The sequence below is a fragment of the Apteryx mantelli genome, chromosome 13 (genome assembly GCF_036417845.1).
Source record: "Apteryx mantelli isolate bAptMan1 chromosome 13, bAptMan1.hap1, whole genome shotgun sequence".
NCBI lineage: Eukaryota > Metazoa > Chordata > Aves > Apterygiformes > Apterygidae > Apteryx > Apteryx mantelli.
In genome coordinates this window covers 21,937,246-21,957,290 of record NC_089990.1, presented here as the reverse complement: position 1 = coordinate 21,957,290, position 20,045 = coordinate 21,937,246, and the positions used below count along the sequence as shown (strand labels likewise).

Sequence of the window (20,045 nt, the reverse complement as noted above, 5' to 3'; positions counted from 1 at the left end):
GGTGGGGAATCTTTAATAAGCAAGAATGCCAGTTATCATGAGATAATCTATCTTCCACCCAAATTAGACCCTTTTTTTGGGGGGGGGAGGGTGTCCCTCAGCTATCTTTGTATATTCAACAAGTTGTTGTACACTTGACTTTGAAGAACTGGATGGTGGGGGGGAAGCAAGTCTATTTATTCTGCCTTGTCTTGGGAGGCCATCTGCCAAATGAGATGCCTGGTGTGACTTTTTCAGGATAATTAACAAGAAAATAGCCTTTCAGAAAAAGAAAATCGTTAGAAACGGCACACTAGCAGTGAGCCATTTTGTTTCTGAACAATTCCTTTGTGTACAGTTTTGGTCTGTTGAAGCTGGATAACACGGTCAATGAGGGATTCCCTGGCCCAGTTCTGAAAGGGGAAGCCCTGGCCTAACTGAAGGCATGGAAAATTTTCCACTGACTTCAGCAATATCAGGACTTGACTCAAAGTCATTACAGTTTTGAGGTGTGCAAAATTTATTGCTGGAGTTTTGCCCTGAGAAAGGAGGAGAATTTACTAGACTAGCAGTTGAAGTTCTGGCTCACTGAAATGTGAAGAATAAGCTGGTTCTTTGTCCTATCACTTTGCAGCGTAAGATTCTGCTGGTAGAAACCGGGTACTTCTTACAGGGAGGTAACCTGCTGGTCAAGGTACATTACTTTAAATGTAACTAGGGGACTTTGGAATGGGTGCAAGAACTGCAACAGCATAGAAGGACACTCCTGCATACTCACCCCATTCCTGCGAGTGAAGGCACTAGAGCAGCATTTCTCATCCTTGAAGGACCATCTAACTTTTGGGGGGGGGAGGAGGGTAAGGAAGAGAAAGAGGGAGGGTGTTAAAACCATCTCTAGACTGTTTTGGCCACAATAGCTTTCCCTCACAAGAACAAACACCGTGATAAATTCCACATTTCCAAGTGTTCCTTATCACTCTTCTGTATTCCCCCATTCTGCCTGCTTGCCTGCATAGAAAGGCTTGTGCCTAGCCTGGCTCAGCTTTCCGTACGGCTGTGGAATCTTGTCTGATTTGCGCTGCTAGCAGCTCCTGGAGCACAGGCTGAGACCCCTGCACCAGGACAGAGCGAGTAGGTTGCCAGGACAACATGATACCATGCTCTATTGCATGGAGCAAGGTAACCTGCCTTTATTACTTTATTCTTATTTTAGTCTTTTTTACTTATTTTAGTCTTTATTATTGTAGATAACTCAAGGAAGGGGAGATACATCCCTAACCAGTGGTGGGAAGGGAGAGAAGAGGAGCTGATGTACAAGAGTGTTTCAAACAGTAAGTTCAGATACTCCCTCCATTCCCTCTCTTCAAATAGCACTTTAAAAAGATGGGAGCATCTCTCACATTCTCCAGACTTCAAACTGTCTTAAATGATTTCTGTAATTAATTTCTGATTTGTAGCATGTTCTTCAGCAATTTATTTGAGCCCTGCAGCTGTGACCATAAACTTGCCAGACCAGACAGTCATGATTCTTGGAATCAAGAACTGGAAGCAAATTTTTTTAGTTCCTATCAATATTTGCAAATATTTGCTTCTTCTGCAAATGCAGCTCCCTGGAACATAACATAAAGATCAACAAATCAAGGCAACAATACCAGCCAAAGTATCATCACTTAAATTAAGATGGATGGTTGTGGAAGTCTGTTTTCTGTTTTTCTCCCATTTTCCATTCTTCAGATGTAAGAGCTGAAGTAGATAATGAGAGCTTTAGTGACCAGAAGAAGAATGTGCTACAGTTCCATGAGGACAGAAAGATGGTCCTGTCCTTCACGGAAAATACAAACTGAGAGCCAAGCCTCCCTCTGTTATCCAGGTTACCTTTCCAATCCATTAGACTAGGCAAAATTTTGTCCTTGTACCTGGTCTAGACTATCTAATGTTTTCTCCTGGTTAGAAATCTCTCCAGTCAAAATATCATCCTAGTGTCATCCTAATATATATGATCTTCTTGTTTTTTAAGGTTTTCTAGTCTAGCCCTTAGCATAATCTAATTTATAATCCTGTTTTTAGTTGAGATCAATAATTAGTTATGTTTTGAACAACCAGTTATATGCTCTGTTGTCAAAGGTGGTGAATGGTATTATCTATGTTCTTCAAAGAGACTTTATAATTTACACAAGCCAATGTTCATCTTGTCTAGACAGAGGGATATGTCTTCATCAGTGCAACTCTTCAGAGATCAGAAGTACCAGGAGCTTAAAGGGCAGTGTATCGATCAGAGACGGCTCTTTGAAGATCCTGAGTTTCCAGCCTCAGATGAGTCCCTTTTCTACATGAGGGCCCCACCAAGGAAAGTTGAATGGAAGCGCCCGAAGGTAACTGACGCTCTCCTTGTGATGAGGTGCTGTCTGTAATGCTCCACTCTTGCTGTCTCCTCAGTGCTAAAACACCATTTGTGAGTCTGTTCTCCCTCCCTTTTCCTATTCATTTCTTGTCAGTGTTTGATTCAGGCAGCAGCCCCTCTGTGTCACATTGCTGTCCAAAATGAAGGTCATACTTTACTGTGTAAAGATAAAAAGAAAGGAAGCATTCTGCATGGCATACTCATGCTTTTTACTGTTGACAGCTCTCTAATAACAATCAACAAGGTGAGGTGACTCTAGTCTTAGCGCCATTTAAATCAGCACTCTGTATTTAATTGGAAATACTTATCTGTAATAGATCAGTCAATGCAAGAATATAATGTAGGACTAAATTCTTAATTTGCTGGATCAGTGTGCAGGTACATACCTGTCTAGGTTGCTGTGTTGACAGAAGAAATTCAGTAATGTGTTAAGATTTCTTAACTGAGGTTTCTGTTCAATACTCATCACTTCTGAGAACCCTACTTTGTAGGCACAGTAATTGCAATATAAGATCAGAGCTTTAACTATCATATCTAATGTATTTTTCCCAAACGTGTCTAATGTCAAGTTTAGGGGTTTTTTTGTTTTGTTTTTTTTTAAGGAAGCTATAACCCATGCAAAAAATACTGTAGGAAATTAGATCTTACCAACTGAACAGATACAATCTTCCTACCCGAAATGCTAGAGACAGCTCGGATAAACTTGAGGGAAGATCTGTTCGTTATTATAGCTCTCTACATGTTCTCAGAGTAACTTGTGCTTTATTAAAATATGTGGGGAACACAAACCTCGTAGTAGCAAGGGGAAGTTTCTCCAATCTCAGATAGCTGGCTAGGTGGTTTATACTTTTAAACATATGGTTAGGAATTTTTCTTAGAGGGAGGGAGTAGGAAAGAGAAGAGCCACAGTCTACCCAATGAGGGGGCTATAGGATCCAGCAAATAGCCAGGCACCATCAATGGAGTGGTCTCCCTACACCAAAAAACTTTTTGGGTATTACTAAGTGCCACCAACAGAATGAGTTGAGAACCCTCATTATCAGCTCATATCCACTTTTGGCTCAGAGCAAATGGCTTTGTTTCCTTCCGTGGAGAACTAACCTGTGCTTCCAGAATCTGTTGTTTTGCTCTACACAGTGCAAAAAATAAGAGAAAATCATGTGTGCAGTTGGTTTTGGCTCCCAAATTTGCTTTGTGTATCAACTATACTGGAACCACAAAGCCCAGCTACATACAGTCTTTAGTGGGTTTGGACGGCTTCTGAAGTAAGGCAGGAGGCCCACCCAAGGGCTCCCAGGGAGAACTCAGCTACGCAGATATGCTTCGGGCACCTTTAGGATGGAATAGATCAAGCTGATCCAGAGAAAAGAAGGTGCTGTGCCCAAGAGGTGTGTATGAAATCCTTCATTCTGTACTGAACTGAGTTTACATTGAAGCCTTCTTTCTCTGCTGTGTTTCAGAGAGGTTCTGGTAACACCTTAACAGCAAGGGTTGTCTGGAGTGTTTGGAGGGTTTTCCTTTATTGATTGACATCAGCTCTGGTCTCTGCGTGGCTATGCTGAAGTTACAGTGCATTTTGCCATTGATTTCTGTAAAACCTGGATTTCACTACCAACAACTTCATATTCAAAGTGAACAGCTATTGTCTGCACACAGCCAATAATGCTCGTGTCTATTTGCCATCTTTATTAGCATCTTAACAGGAACCAAATATCATATGATTCTTATCTGATTGTGACTAATGTACTACACATTTCAAACTGTTAATGTTACTTGTATTTGGGGTCTGTTAATTGGTTTGTTCTGAGGTTTTATGCATCACATATCTTGTATTTCTAAAACAATTCACAGCCATGAGCAGATAATTTAGGGGAACATAAAATCATTCTCAATTCTGACCATGTGGCTTTCCATCAGAGAGTGTAATCTGTTCTCATACGCCGACAAGTATTAGTGAAGAGGAGAAAGAGAGTCTCTTAGCCAGATGCACACAGTGTTTTTATCCTTAAGCATGAAGAATTTGGCCTCAACCTTATCCATATCCACTGTTGGGATTAGGCTTAATCTTCTGGAAGCACAAACTTGGGTGGCTTTTCCTAGAAAACTCAGTGCCAATGACAACATGATCTGCTTCACACACGGCCGGAACTGTCCCTTGTCCTCTGTGACAAGGGGAGGCAGATGAGGCTGACCAAGTCTGCTCTCTACTTGCCAGGATGGTGTTAGACTCTCTTCTTGGTGGTGTTATTTGCCCATGGCAGCTTGAATACTGACATTTTAGTTAGCAGAGAAAAAGTTGCTTTTCTGCTTCTGGTTTTAATTTTCCAAGTAAGGGGTGAGACTGAAGAATAGGGAGAGTGAAAATAACCCCAATACCAATTTGGAATAAATGCAGGCATTCCGAAGTCTTTGGGTTTATTTTATTTCTTTAGTGCTTTCCTGTTTACTGGAGTCTTTCCTCCCCTCTCAGAAGGGGAAATACCATGAAACCGCTCACAACGAGGTCAGGGAAAGGCTCTGTACCTCCTAAGAGATGTGAAGCAAGAGCTAGACTCAAGGCAAGGATGCCATTTTAAGCCATTCTTTTGTGCTACCCTAAAGCTGTGCTTCCTTTGTTCTCCCTCCTTGCTTCTGGGTATATTTGCCCTCAGGGCCCACACAGGGCTGCTTCTACACTTTTGTAGAGAATAGCTAGAGTACCGCAGCCCTGCCCTTCTGGGGTGGGAGAGGGAGTAGATGACTGAGGAGGTGGTGGAAGGCTGCCTGTGGTCTCATGGTGGGCCTGGAAAAACATCTTAAGGGAGAGGGACTTATCTTTATGCAGCAGAGCAGAGCTGAGGATCTGCCTCACCAACAACTGTTCATAGATTATGTCCTCTCTGCTATGTGGAACAATATTGTAGTTAAAGTTGCTGAATGCCTAACTGTCCTTTGGACAGATGGCTTTTCCAGAGTGTTTCTTTTCTGGAGAGAAAAATGGCTTTGCAATATGAGAGAAAGACAGGGGCCAGAACTGTCAACTGCTGAGACAGATGCTGAGCAGATCACTCAGCCAGTCTACCTCCGCGACTCATCCAGAAACTACTGCTGTTGCTCCCTGCCTCTGCACCCACCCCACCCTTCCCCCCCGGATGTGTGTGCAACACCTTCAGTGCGAAGGAGCTAAATGATGATACCATTAGTCCTATCCTGCTTTTGTCTAGTTATGCAGTGGTACCTGTGTAGCCTGCCCAGATGCTCATACTTGTATGCTAGTATGAGCAAGCAGTTTTTTGCTTTGAAAAGCCATCTGTGAACCTATCTGAGCAGCTGAGGAAAGCTGCCCAGTGTGCACAGAGCTGGGAGCTGCTGCTGCAATTGCTGTCACTGATGCTGGTGTCCAAACAAGTATATTGGGATCTGGGAATCCAAAGCTGAGGAGAGGTGAAAGCTTGTATTCTAGTTTCAGCTTGCAGATATGCTCACGGTTTGTTCAACTCCTAAATGGTTGGGTGTTGGCCAGACAGAACAAATGCTTAGGAAGCTGTGTCTGTATATTCAAAAGGTTATACTCTGCCCTGGTGAAGAAAGGAGTGTGTGAGTGAGAGAGAAAAGAGGAAGAGGGTAGAGAGTTTCTTCCATCTTTATTTTCTTCCTTGCTTCTGCACCTGCAATGCAAATATGTTTTGTTTGCTCATTCCAGTCAGACTTGCAGCAATAGGTCATTAATAATATGACATTAATTAGTTGTTATGTACTTTTAAATTCCTTTGGGAAAGGGAACAAAGCCAGGGTGGTGTAACTTTTATGGCACCCCAGTATTAAGATACTGGAGAACACAAAAGGCTCCGTGTAATTACAGTGTGTTTCTCTCGGATGATGTGACTTTCCAAGGAGAAAAGCAGCTTGGAATTTCCTAATGGAAGGATCGCCCAGCAAATAAGAAGGATGCTCACAGCTCATGTGCAGTACTGGCTCTTGGTTTCTTTGGGCGCAATGTGGCATGGTACGCAGTTGGCAGTCCAGACTCGCAGGTTATGATTGTACACAGGAGCTTTTGTGTGTGTTTGCCGATAATGATGTATTTTAGTGCTGGAAAGTAAATGAACTCAAAAGGTCTGATTACCTGGGACATCTGCTAGAGCTGACTGAAACGTGGAATTGGCATGTTGTAGAAAATAGTACTCTGAAATTCCATATTGTAGTCTAAGTAGGGGAAAGAATTGTAAATGGCACATTCTGGCCTGCACGTGCCAGAAAATTTGCCTAAAAATTATTTCGGACCTTATTTTGCTTTGTTTCCATATCATGTTACTTCATGACACTCTCCACATCAGTGGTGTGTTACGAAATGTAAAAGAAGGCCACATTGCTCTTTCAATTCCGGAAAAAAAATCTGGAGGTGTTGGATTCGATTTCACAGAAAAAAAAAATCAGCTTTGTCAGAGTGACATTTTCTGACAGAATTGCTGACAGACAACTCAGCTCTGGCATCAGGCTCCCGGCACGCTTTCCCAGGCAGCCGGTGTCACCCGCTGCGGTGTCGGGGAAGGGAGGCCTGTCCCTGCCAGCAGGGAGCACAGCCCTTTCATTGCCCAGCCCAAGGGAGTTTATAGGCACTTCAGGCAGGACTTGCCTTGCCCAAAATTTAGATGCTGATAATGAATGTCTGATATAAGCCAGCTGCCACCAGCTCCCATCGTAGGCAGTGGAGAGGAATCAGTGGATTTAGAGTGGGATTCAGCTGACCTTGAGATTTCGGCTTCAGGCTGTACCCCGCAAGTGCCTGGGTCTCTGCTGACCAGGAGTTCAGAGGGTGAACTTGGGTTTTGATGGCAGCAACACGAATATGCATGAGCTTCCCAGAGGTGCAGCATCTTCCAGAGCTCATCACTGTGCAGGAAGCCGCCTTGCTGCAACATGTCTTTGAGAGGTACGTTTTTTCCTTCCTTTGCCCGCAACACCACATAGACAGACAGGTGTTGGTACTGCTCCTGTGCTGTTCCAGGCTGCCACTGAAGGACAATGGAGTCAGCATATTCCTTCCTTCCCGTTGTGGCACCGGCATGTGCTCCCTTTGGATCCCATGAGAACTGAGGCATGTCCTTTCCTCTTCTGCACGCCCCACGCCGTCAGGTGGGGTTAGTGTGCCGCTGTTGTGTGGGCTGCTGCACAGGGGCTGCTCAGAGCTGTCCCCAAGGCAGAAGGGCTTTTCTGTGGGCAAGGCTATAGGAGGAGGGCTTTTTGAAAAATGGCTCTGGAGGAGTTTTTGTCACAGCCTTTTTCAAGAAGTGCTTTTTAGAACCTAATGCAGAGTTGCAGGGCTCTCCTTTTTAGAGCTGGCACCAAACCTTTTAAATCAAAAGCAATAATGTAAGACACAGACAAAAACACCTGAAACTTTCTGTGGAAAAACATGCTGGTTTGTTAGAAAAAGAGGACCACCCCCCCCACCCCCACACACCTCCCACCGGCCATACACATTGGTGGACATTTTTTCTACCCATTGGGATTAGCATCTCAGTCTATCCTGCTCCTTCCCTGGAATTTCCTGGAGTTTTCATACCCTTTGCCAGGCTGGCGTGGGGCTGGGGACATGGGGGGCCGATGTCCTCTGCAAGGAGGTAGGAAAAGTCTCTTCCCCTGCTATCTTTGCTGGTCCTCGGATGTCCTCAGCCACCTGTCCTAGCTAACCCCTTACTGAGGGCAAACACTGTCTCTCTGTGGTGGTCCTGGTCAGCACTGGCTTTTAGCAGCAAGCAGCTGTAGTGAAAACACTGTAGAATTGCAGTTACTTTGGGGAAAAAATGTTTTGTTTTTCTTATTTTTAACTAATGCCTGGGATTATCTCAATTTTGTCACTTGGCACCGTCCTAGAAGAAGGTATTCAATCTCAAGGACGTCTTTGTCAGTGTTAAACAAATAGCAGTGATCTCCCCCAACCAGGGCAGGCATCCATGTGGGGAAAGAGTGGATGAGCTTGCTTCAAAGATCAGTGGCATGTCCTTTAGTTATTCATAAAGGAAAATAATAGTCTGATCCAACAGAGTGAGAGTCTTATGTGCTTTCCTGGATTCCCTGCCTGACCCTTTGTTTTATAAACCCTGTTTTCTCTTTTGTCTGCAACTTTTCTTTATGAAAGGGTTATGACTGTACCCTGGTGTTTTGGAGAGACAGAGTTGGTTCTCTTTGGTAAGACAACACAGAAAGACATTTTCTGAGAATACTGCTGAGTTGCTTCCCAGGAAACCCTCTTGTGTCCCAAATCACACAAAGGATTACTGCAGTGTTTGATTAAATCACTGCACTGGTGTTTGATTAAATTATTAACTCACTGATTTTGAAAGTCAGATATCTGACTGCAGGTGGGGAGTTGCATGCTCATGGCCCACTGACTGCCCCATGCTCCTAAAAACACTGCATGCCATGGTCCCCATTCTCTACTCTTCTCACCAATTTTCCAATGCTTTCAGGGATTGTTATCACCATGTAAGTGAAAAGGACTAGGAAATAAGGCACGGTGTGTTCAGGAACAATACAGTGATGAGAATAAGTTGACCAGGTGTCTCCCAAGTCTGCACACTGGGGAGCCTGGGATGAGCAGATCGGTGGCTTGTCCAGGGCAGTGCAGGTGGGTGAGGTGCTGGAGAACTCAGCAGCTCTGGCTTCTGCACCTGCATCCATTTCTTCAAGGCAACACTGGCCTTTTTTTGCTTCTGACCAGTGGGAAAGGGATCAGTTGTCTAAGGAACTAAAACATCTTTGTATTTGCAAGTGCTGATTTGAGCCTTGGAAACCTCCCTCACCTCTGTACCTGCCTTTAGAAGACTTTTGTGCTCCTTTGGAAGAGACAGGAGGCTTAGGGTATGCCTGCCTGGGCATTTAGCCCAGGTTAGTTTTACTTGTTTTGCCTTAATGTCTTTTGTCCCGTGTTTGTCCTCAGTAAGAGGATTTGGGGTCACAGGAAGCAGTCTTCCAGGAAGCTTAATAGTATCCCGATTCTCAGTGATAGTCTCATCAATTTTGTGGAATAACTGTTATGAAAGACTTGGATGGTACTGCCCAGCGCTAAGCTGTCAGGTGTAAACATGCCTGAGTTAACGTCTCTCGGAGGTAATGGGTTGGCTCCATCATTTGATCCCTCTGTCTCTTTCATAAGCTGTGTCACTGCAGTCTAAATCTGTTTTCCCATTCGACTGTCAGCAGGACCAGAGACATCTGCTTGTGTTTGCAACTGCCTCTCCGAGTTCAGTAATGCATGCAAGAAAGGCACTGGAGAGGGATGTATCCTGGCATACTGTGTCCAGGTTTGGGAGGTTGTCCCACAGTGCACTGCAAGAACAATTTCAGCGGGGAGGGCTGAGTGGCAGCTCATTGCATCCTTGGATATCTGCCAGGATAGTGCCTGGGGGTAATCCAGCCAGGATCAGAGCTAGGGGAAAGAGGGGGGGTTGGAGATTACAGGGAAATATGATAAGCTGGTGTGACAAAGTGATGTGAACTCTTTACAGTTCAGTATAGTTACATTGCTGCCCTCTGTGTGACAAACTAATTTAATTGTAACAACTTGTGTGAACAGTGACACTTCACTGGATTGTCAGACCCCCCCCCCAACCCCCTTTGGGGCTGTAGCTCTTTATTTAGTGATCACTTTTGCAGATCTAAACATGCTTCCTTCTCCCTTTGGCGTCTTCTTTCTGGTTAAGAATATTGGGAAAGATGAGGGCTCTCACTTGATCAGAATAGAGGTCCCTCCCCTCCCCTACTCTGCAAAGCCTGCTGCACATCCTCAACAGCAAAAGCCCTTTCCTTTTTTTTTTTTTTTTTCCTCCTTTTTTTTTCCTTTCACCTCTCACCCCCTCTCTGTCCTATGCCCAGAATTGTCTCCATTTCTCCATCATTGGTGGTTATTGACTCTTGGTGAAGTGCAGGTGAACAGGAGTTGTGAAGCCCTGTAAGCTGTGATATTTGCATTTGTGCTTGTAATACAGGCACACACAAAATGCCCGTATCTGAGAGATGAGGAAATGTATTTCAAAGGGTGGTTATGAGCCTTCACCAAGCTTTAAAGGAGATTGGTTCCGAGGTACCCACTGTAACCTTGTGTGTGTGACTTTTGGACACTGCACTCCGTTACTGGTGCACTGTGGGGCTTGCAGGGGATGATAGGATTTCCTAGATTATGATCTTTATCATTTTAACACACACATTTGTGTGGTGTAGTTAGCTGTGATGACACATCAGTGCAATAACAGGGAGGCTATTTGCCGTTGTTACCAACAGTTTTACTTGCCATTAAAAGCAGATTTGGCTTATGACCTTGAGCTCCATATAGGAACCTCTTGGTCCCCATGACTGTAAGATTAGGTCAGGTGTGTTTCTTCCCTAAACATATATGTATGCATATGTAAAGGGAAGGCTTGGAGTGCACCTTAATCTTTACAGTAGAGCATAAGCCTTAGAGCCTGAAGGTTCTCCTAGAAAAGAGATATAAAAGGTCATATGCAAAATAGGCTCTAATCTAAGTGGTCTAAACCTTTCATTGCTAAAGAAATATGAAATAAATTAAGAGCTAACCTCGAGGAAGAAATCTGCAGGACCTGGAAGATAATCAGAGAGGCTGATTGGAAAGTGTATATACAAATACTAATTGTGTTGTTTAGGTTGAAATTGTGGAGACAGGGAGAAGACAGTGTAGTCATCTGGATATGACACAACCATTTGCAAGGGTGGAGGAGGTGGGGAGGGGACAACAACAAGTAGATGGGAAACCATCAGAAGAAAATTATTTTTAAATGATGGTAAATGATCTTTCCCTTCCTCGTTAGCTATGTATACAGTGAACTGTGTACTCCATAACCTCCTGCAAGTGAAGTCTAGCACTGCTGAATGTTTGATTTGATAAAGTGTTACAGTGTCCTTGGTGTCTGATTATACCGAGCTTGGTTGCGGCCATCTGTCATTGTACTGCAGGCGTCAATCTGCTGAGGAGGAGCAGCCGCTTGCCAAGGGCTGGCTGCGGCAGCCCCCCGCACTGGAAGCAAGGACAGGCGGCTCCTGGCGAGGAAGGCGTTAAATCCGTCCCAGCTGTGGGAGCTCGCAGGCTGGCACAGCTCCCGAAGATGCGTGTGGCAACACAAAAGCATGCTCTTCACGCACGTTGCCCTAGCAACTGCACATTCGAATGGCAGGAATTGGCAGCCACATCCTGCACACGACTGTGCAGTTGCAATTAAGTCAAATTGTCTTCAGGTTGTTGGATTTAATTCTGAGCTGGAGGAGGGGAGGGGAGCAAGGGAAAGGCGATGGGGATGGGTGAACATTAGTGGTATTAACAATGAACTGCTACCCATCTGAGATCCTGGCGTAAGCAGGACTCGCATCACGCTGTATGTTTCTTTAAGGTTAAAATTAGTACTAGCAGTTGTGTTCTGAGCCTTGTTTTCTTGTTGGAGAGACTAAAAAAATTGCCTCAAGAGCTCTGGAGTTTGCTAGACATTTTAATGAAGGTGAGAGGGGGATTTAGTGGAGTTAGCGATCTTCCATACCCATCAGTCATCCCTGTTCTTGCATCCTGGTGATTCCACAGACTGGAGCAGAAGGGTTTACAAGGGTCCCGAGGAGTTGGGCTCCTAAGAGGAGGTATCCAAAAGCAGAGGGGAAGGTCATTCAAATCCAGGTCAAAACAAGTCTTATCCTAAGTCCACAGCTGTAATTCTGGATCAGCTGGATTCGGAACCTGTTGTCTTCATTTCTGATTCAGTGAAATCATTTGATGTAGATGATTTTCACCAGCAGTGGGAAATGTAATGTTACAGTGCTCAGGTGAGGCGGGTTGTGTGTTATCCTGCTGCAGGAATTGCCACTTGGTTTTACCCTGGAGTACTGAGACAGAGGTGGTTGACAGTTTGGCGCGTGGGAGCAATACATGTGAATCCATTGAAATTAAAAGCATTATAAAATACTTAGCAGCATCATGGCATGGCTTCAGTATGTTTCAAATAACGTTTCCTATGCTTTAAAGCCAAATCTAATCAATGGCAACAACATTTAACCAATGATTCTTTCCTTGCTTAAAATGGCTCCTGCAGCTGTTTTTATTCAATATCAGTTATAAAGTCTTGATCTTGACTTTAGTTGCACTTCAGAAAATGTTTTTCAAGCCAACTTAATGTTCATGATAAGTCTAGGCAGTAAAACCCTCTCTCCATGGGACTTGGCTGATGTGAATGACCAGGAACATAAGGGTTGGTAAAAGTGTAAGAGAAATAGTCTCAGGAAACGCTGTGCTGTATGTTTTTGTTTGTTTGTTTGTTTGTTTTTCTGCTCCTGGAAAAAGCAAAAATAATAAACCATCTGCCTGAAGAAGGCAGATCTGAAGAGGGTATTCAGATCTACATGTTCTGGAAATACTAAGGTACTAATACTAATGACAATGGTAGTAACCTAAATGCATCTATTATATACTGATGTACACAGAGCAGGCAAGTAACTGGAATCCGCTAGAACCTGAGTTCTTGACCAGGTCTCATAAAGAAGGTTGTAATAGAAAAGCATTGTCATTATTACTGCTACCCTAATATGATCCTGTAATCATTTTAAAATTAGTAATAGTCCTGGCCATTCCAACTAATTGGTCTTTTCTAGCAAAACTTTTTTGGGGGGGGGGGAGAGGAGGGTTTTGGCAGGGATTTTTTTTTTTTTTGAGATGGGGGGAAACATTCAGTTGAAATCAACATTATTATTATTATTATTTTTTACTGACTCTTGCAACTTTCCCCCAGATACACTAATAAACATGAAATGCTTCTTGAAATTTTCCTTGGAGGCAAGGAAACTTTTTCCAGCTGGAAAGGGACTTCCCCCTGCTGATCTTCTAGGGTAGTTGGAATGGCATGTTCTGATGGTGTCCAGCCAAGTAATTCCCTGAAAACATTGTGGGCTTTGTTTTGTTTCTTTTCTCCCATTATTATTTTCTCCTGAGATTTTGAGTTTTTCTCAGTGAATGCATCTTGAAAAGAAAATGACTTCTCCCTTTGCAAGGAAACATGCCTTTATGTGTTCCCTGCCTGTCTGCTCTCCTGGTATGACATTTCTGTGCTCATATTATTTGCAGAAATAAAGGAAGCAAATTGTCCAGGCAAATCATCAAACTTTTGTGATGCCTTAGTCAATGATCTAAGTGTTCTCAGGAGAGTCATGCTGGGCTTTTCCAGCCTTTTTCTTCTAGTCTTTCTGTTTTAGGGCCTATTTTTAGGACTTTATCACCATAATTGCCTTAAGCACTAAATAGGTCTGACATGGTGAGGGTACCAGAGCATTTTCTTTGTCTCTAGCTCTTCCTATGGTGAAGTTGAGTTTGAGCTTTGAGTTTGGGGGAAAGGGGTGCCTCCCTGAGGAGGAAAGATGAAGACCAAATAAATGTCATCCTTCTTTGACAGCAGAATGCTCAGACTCTTGAGTGCTGATGACTTGCAGCATCCCACTGGGTCATGGAAGACACTGTTGCTTCTGTATCTGGGATGTGCTGTGTCCTATTGCCTCAGAAATCAGACACACGGAGCTGGCAGCCAAAGTGAGTTAAGAGCAGAAGGAAGGACCAGAACCTGAGTGATGCCCCTATTGCATCCTGGCAGATGGAGGCAGAGAGCCACATTGCTGTACTCCATTCCTACAGTCCATTGCCCTTACCCTACCTGGAAATGACAAAGCTTTTTGGGGTTTTTGTTTGTTTGTTTGTTTGTTTTGGGGGGGGAGAGGAGAGAAGAGAGAGTTTCACATCTAGGAGGAGCTTTTCACAGGTGGCTGGAAAAGGAAGAAACAAATAGGAACACTTTTGTCTGGCCATGGACGCTGAGGAAGGAATCCTATAAGACCCTGATAACTCGGATCAATTTGAGGCAGAAATATGTCCTTACTAGATTTTTAGTGTTCCTTCTTCTAATTAGGATCGTTTTGTTTAGCTTGAATTTGAACAGGATGCTCTTCTTTGCGGCAATTTGGGCTTGGAACTTTGCCTCAGCCTGGAGGTAATGCACTAATTTACAGTGTATTGCATCTTCAAGGAGTACTGGGGAATAGGGATTGGGTAGCCCAGGGCAGAGTTCTCTCAGCAAATTTAACATATGTTTCAGCAACTTTACATTGCTGAAAAACAGTACGGTTGGGTGGACAGCAAGGTTCAAATGCTTAAAAAGGATACACAACAACAGAAAACAGGATTTCTATCTCCTGAGGCAGATTCCGGCCTGTGTGCCTCTCCCCATCTCATCCTGCCAGTAGCTCCATGAGGGGTTTGCGCATGGAGCTGTGACAAGATCTTTGCAAATGCAGCTGACTAAACTGCTGCATCAAACTGGCATTTAAGAGAGCAAATCTCACGCTAGTCATGTAAACCATGGCTGACAGCTCGCAACATCTGAGAGCAGCCTGGAGAAACTGGGAGACTCCAAAAGAGGCACTGAAGAGTATTCAGTTTAATCTCCTGTGTTTAAGATTGATTTAAACTAAGATTATTCATCTGTTCTTGTTGTTAGCTAGTCTCTTAGGGAGTAAACTCTCCTTTAAAGAGAGGGGAAAGGCCTTTATTGCTTAAGTAGAGGAGACAACTGCCACAAGGTATCCCTCCTCCAGCACTTGAGGGCACATTACGCTGATCACAGTAAAAGAGGATGGGAGACCATCCTGGGGCAAAGTACCTGGGCCTTGACCACCTAGCTACTTCGTGTTGAGCATGACACCAATGCTTTCACAGTGCCTGTGACATGCTGTGCTGCAAATCCTGCCTCATCTTCCAGCAGCCGCTTTAATTAGAGTTTATTGTCAGAGGTTTGGGCTTGAAAATGTGTGTTGACATGGTCTGCAGATTTGGCCTGTTGTTCTTCTACAGTAACCTCTGTCACCAAAACAGCAGAGTAATAATTAACAGGCCTGTCTCTGGGAGTTTGCTGTGCATTGGACCCTGCCAGAACCCTGTGAACAGCAAATATTTTGCATTTGATTGCATTTTGCAAGAGAATTTTAAAGGTGAAGGCCATATTTCAGCAATATAAACTTCAGGAACCACCCTGATACCTTGGTTCACTTGCAGTAGCATCCCCACTGGAGACAACACCAGCCCAATTTCTAATGTAATGTCAAGCACGAAGGGCTGTGGGTGCAAGGGTTGCTAAGCACTGAAAAGGCTTGTGTCTAGTCCCAGTGACTGGTATGAACTGCAAGTGCTTCACACTCGCAGGTTCCCACCCAGAGCAGGCAGGCATGGGTGTTTGGATATATGGATATTTGACAGGGACTTGGGAGGGAGAGTTGTGCGGTGGAAAGAAAGATGAAGCTGTGCTTTGGATTCGCATTGTTATACCAGGGTAAGTCCATTGCATTTTGAAAGCAGAATGAGACCCAGAGTCTGTGCTGTAAAGACTGACCAGTGTTAGCTTTGTAAGGGGGATTTTTGGTTTTTTTTTAAATCTTCCTTTTGAGATGAGTCAATATTTGCATCTGCTAAGAGTGATGGGAAAATAGTAGTATTCCAGATGGACAGTATAACCATCTGCTTTTTTTAGAAGATGGGTCATGGAAATATGGAGAAGTTATTGGAGACAGTAGGGCAAGCATAGCGCTCAAATGCAGAGGGTTGTTGCTAGTCACAGATGTGTTGCTGAATGCTTTCATCCACAAATGTTTTGTTCCGGCAGTGAGGAAGTAAGCAGAGCTACATCCAGTGCCCTGAGGACTCGTCTCAGATAGCCAAACAAACAAGTAGGGGTCTCTTAACTCCCTTAATCTATTCCAGCAGTTATTGCTGGCAGTGGCCACAATTCAAGTCTTGGAGGGGTATGTACAGCTGTGTGACCCTCAGCCATGTCCCATTTTTCTAGACTAGAATCTGCTTTTCAAATCAAGGCTGAAATTCATTCTGCACAGCGTGATGAAGGGAGGTGTACCAGGCAGTTCAGTGTGTTGTGGCTCAGCTGTGCTTTGAATAAAAGGCTCTGCAAATGTTATGTAGTAGAGCCCACGCTTTATTTCTGTGTTTGAGAAGGTTCAACAGGAATAGGAACAGGAGCTCTGCTTCACTCCAGGGTTTCTGGTTTCTCCTCACCTTTCTCCAACAGACTGATGTCCTGGAGAGGTCTCGATTATGCTTCCTAGCATTAAGCAATGTAAAAACTCTCCGCGTGGGAGAACCTAGTGCTCCAGAACTGTGGGGGTCTCTCTTTTTTTGTCATGGATGTTTAATTTAAGAAATGCTATAAGAACTGAAATGGATATGGTTTTGTTCTCCTAAGGATGTTATTTTAAAATAACTCCCTTTTCCAAAGAGTAGGGATTTATGGGCTTAGTTAAATTCACTCTCATCCCCATCAGTTGTATAAGGTAGTGTAGTTCAATATTATTAACGTGTTTTTTGGTTGAAACCCTGGTCCCTTTCAAACCTGGGAATTTTTGCTGCGGATCAGCCTATCACCTTGCCTGCTGTCAGCGGTCCGAGTACAGGAGGCATTGCGAAAACACTGGCATGCTTCCCTCTATAGAGGAAATGGATAGACCATTCTTCCCAGAATATTTTGTCCTTAATGTTTTCTTCTGGGGAAGTTACGACATGTTTTTCTTCTGGAATTGCTGAAATGTTCCCAGAATGGAGCTGTTTCTCACCCTTTTTCTATTAATTCTGTAATTTGATTTTTATTTTCCGTGGAAGATCTAGTTAAGATAGAGCTTACCCAGGAGAGGAGATGAGCAAGGAACTGTAAAGCCTTCTGCTGTCAGCAAATACTCCCTATCTGACCTCTCCATTACCATCTGGTGGCTCTGTGGACCTGAATTTGTGTGACGTGAACTTGGCTGCTCAATCCCATTTCTGGTGTCACTTCAGAAAATTCCTTGTTCTTAGTTGTGCCCATCTCTGTTGGCCGTCTTGTGAGAGGAAGCAAAAAACACTCTAGCATCTTGCCAGCATCGCTGCCCTCACTCCTCCAGAAAGCCTGCGGTGGAGTGGGGAGTTCAGTGAATGTCCTAACACCCAGCTTCATCCTTCCTCCCTCCTGCCTCGCAGGTACCAGGGCAGTGTGAGGCATGGGTTCCCTTTCTGTGGCTATATCCTCAAATACACTCGCCCTTCAGCGGGTGTTGCATTTGTTTACACATGTGGGAGAGGCAGTGTTTTGGAAGTGGCAGCTTTCTCAACAGTATTATTCACCCAAATCTTGCAGGGCTATAATTATGAGCAAACATTTGTAAATGACATACATGCTTGCCAAGCAGACAACTCTCCAGATGCCAGTATTTTGTTATCTTCTCTCTTGGCAGTTTTTCCAGTTTACATTCCCCTCCTTCAGATTGGATGGAGGCTTTCTTATATTGTTGCTGTTGTTGCCTCTAAAGAAAAAAATGATAAAAGACCTCGATGTCACGTCTAGAACATGAACACTACAATTCCAAGGTCCTGAATGTTTCTTTAAAGATTAAAATGTCTGCTTTTGTTTAGTTGGTTTTAACTGCTATTAAATGAAAATAGGTTTCTCAGAGAGTCAACTTCTGTTTGTCCTGAGGCAATCTGATGACGTTAAGAATGACACGGTAGAATTTATTCTGAGCCTGTAAAACAAAGCCTGAGGATCAGATCCTCAGCTGGTCGTCTTACAGTAATTGTTAGTTCATTGATTCATTCTACCTAAAGAATTAAATGTCTGGCTTCACTGAAGGCAAATTATAGCCCAAACATGCCAATTGCAAGGGAAATTAAGGTACTGTTCTGTCAACACTTTTCCCAGATGTGGAATGAATTTGAAAGAATGTAGTGTATGTTAAGAGCTTTAAACCCTTCTCAGTTTACTTCCACATTTAAGAATATTTAGGATGACCAAAGTTCTGGAATTTGAGGTCTTCTAAGCCATTATATCTTAGATTTGCAAAATCATTTTGAGTTTTATGCTGTTGTCCTGTGATTTAAATTCATGTTTCCTTCAGGAATAATTCTATTTTAAAACTAAATAAGGCTGTATTTTTATTAGATCTCAGTTAGCAATGAGCCAGCTGTGGGCTGAGTTTTGAAATGAAGAGCCTGAATGCAGGGCTTTGCTCTCCCTTGATCACTGGGCTAACCCCGTAGATAATTGAATCTTTCTGCAATGACTTTGTGGAGAGCTTCTCTCGCTATAGCTTTTGTGCGTGATCACTGGTGTCCCTTTTCCCTTCCCATCAGATAAAGAATGTTTGAGCCTTGGTCATCCCATTTTTCTCCCTAACTGGAGCTGTGAATTCAGTACCTCGTCCTCTGGCCTCTCCCCCCACCTCTCTCGTCTTGCCTTTTCTTTCTCTCACTCGCTGACCCTGCTCTCCTCAGATGAAAGTTCTCAGAAGGGATAGTTGTCTGAAAACTATTTTCATATTTGAACACATGATCTAACTGGTAAAATAGTCAATGTTTGGACTATAAGAGGAGTATTTCAAAGCCAACTTATAACCTAGACATGGTATTTCTCATCCCTGTTTTTACTGGTCTTTCTCTGATCCTAAAAGCATTATGAATCTCTTATGCAGAGGCAAATTAGAAATGAAGCGGTATCCGTCTATGGATGGAGCTGGATTGAGAGGCCTGGCATCTCTGCTGACATGAAGCAGCCCATTGGTTCTGCTAAAGTGATTCTGATTTACAGCTAAGAATCTGGCACGCCTCCCTACATCTGAAAAGAGTAAAAACTATAGACACTAGGTGAGATGGTCTGCTTGGCAGAGATGGGGACACCATAACTAAGTTATTTCTGCAGACGCTCCAAAAACTGAAGGAAAAAAAGTTTGTGGAAAATAATGTCTGCACTGTAAATACTTGAATTGTAAGACAAAAAAAACCGATATGGGTGAATCTCAACATTATTAAAAACAGACGTTTCCTTAGCCTTTTGAGAGTTAAGAAATGTTTCCTTAGGTTTTCCACTAACTTTTTTCTTTGGCTGTGGGACCCTGATTGAATAAAATAACTGATGGGATTGCTAGTGTGAGGGTGGGGCTAAAAGGTGACTCATAACTCTGCTCTTGGGAGCAGTCTGTGTGGTGAGCACTAGCAGAGATGTTGCTGGAGATACAAATGAGCCAGAATGATTTCAGTGTCCCTGATGGGGTTTAGAGTTCCAGCTGGCTCAGATGATCCTCATGGCACATCGTAAAGAAATTAAACTCGACAGGAGAGGAGCAATGCTGGGACTGGAGTGGTTCTCCAGCACTTAAAGGTGGAACTTTGAGCTCTAAGTCTAGGTGGAGTTTGGCGAGACTGACTTTTGGTCAGAGTTCATGGCTGTGTTATTAGCACCTCTCAAACTTGTCTTGATGAGCGACTGTTTCTCACAATAATTAAATATCTCGGGAATTCTCCATCTTTTCAGATGATGGAAATGTTGGGAGACTAGAAATTTTCACAACACTTCCTAAATGTTCATACAGAGTCACCATCTTTAAAAGAAATTTTTTTGTTGCTTTGAACACATTTTAATAGGAACCAGAGGTCTGGATCCCTTCTGTTTTACCTGGAACATAGCTTCAAACCCATAACTTCAAATCTAACAGCTTGTGTTCTCCGCAAAACTCTTGTGGGACTGGCCACTGTGAATCTTCCTATGGCCAGCACTAGTCATTGCCTAAGATAAGTGGGAGCTGACTTCATATTGGGATTGCCAGAATTTCTCTTTTA

General features: G+C 43.5%; 1 protein-coding gene across 1 annotated transcript in view; it reads left to right on the top strand.

Moving 5' to 3' along the window:
- Positions 1 to 918: 918 nt before the first annotated feature.
- CAPN6 (calpain 6) overlaps positions 919 to 20,045 on the top strand; it is a 56,056-nt gene continuing 36,929 nt past the window's right edge. Inside the window, exons 1-3 of the mRNA XM_013955105.2 lie at positions 919 to 1,158; positions 1,227 to 1,310; positions 2,177 to 2,351. Of these exons, the coding sequence (XP_013810559.2) occupies positions 2,187 to 2,351 (165 nt within the window). The 5' untranslated portion in view covers positions 919 to 1,158; positions 1,227 to 1,310; positions 2,177 to 2,186. The remainder of the gene's footprint in view (positions 1,159 to 1,226; positions 1,311 to 2,176; positions 2,352 to 20,045) is intronic.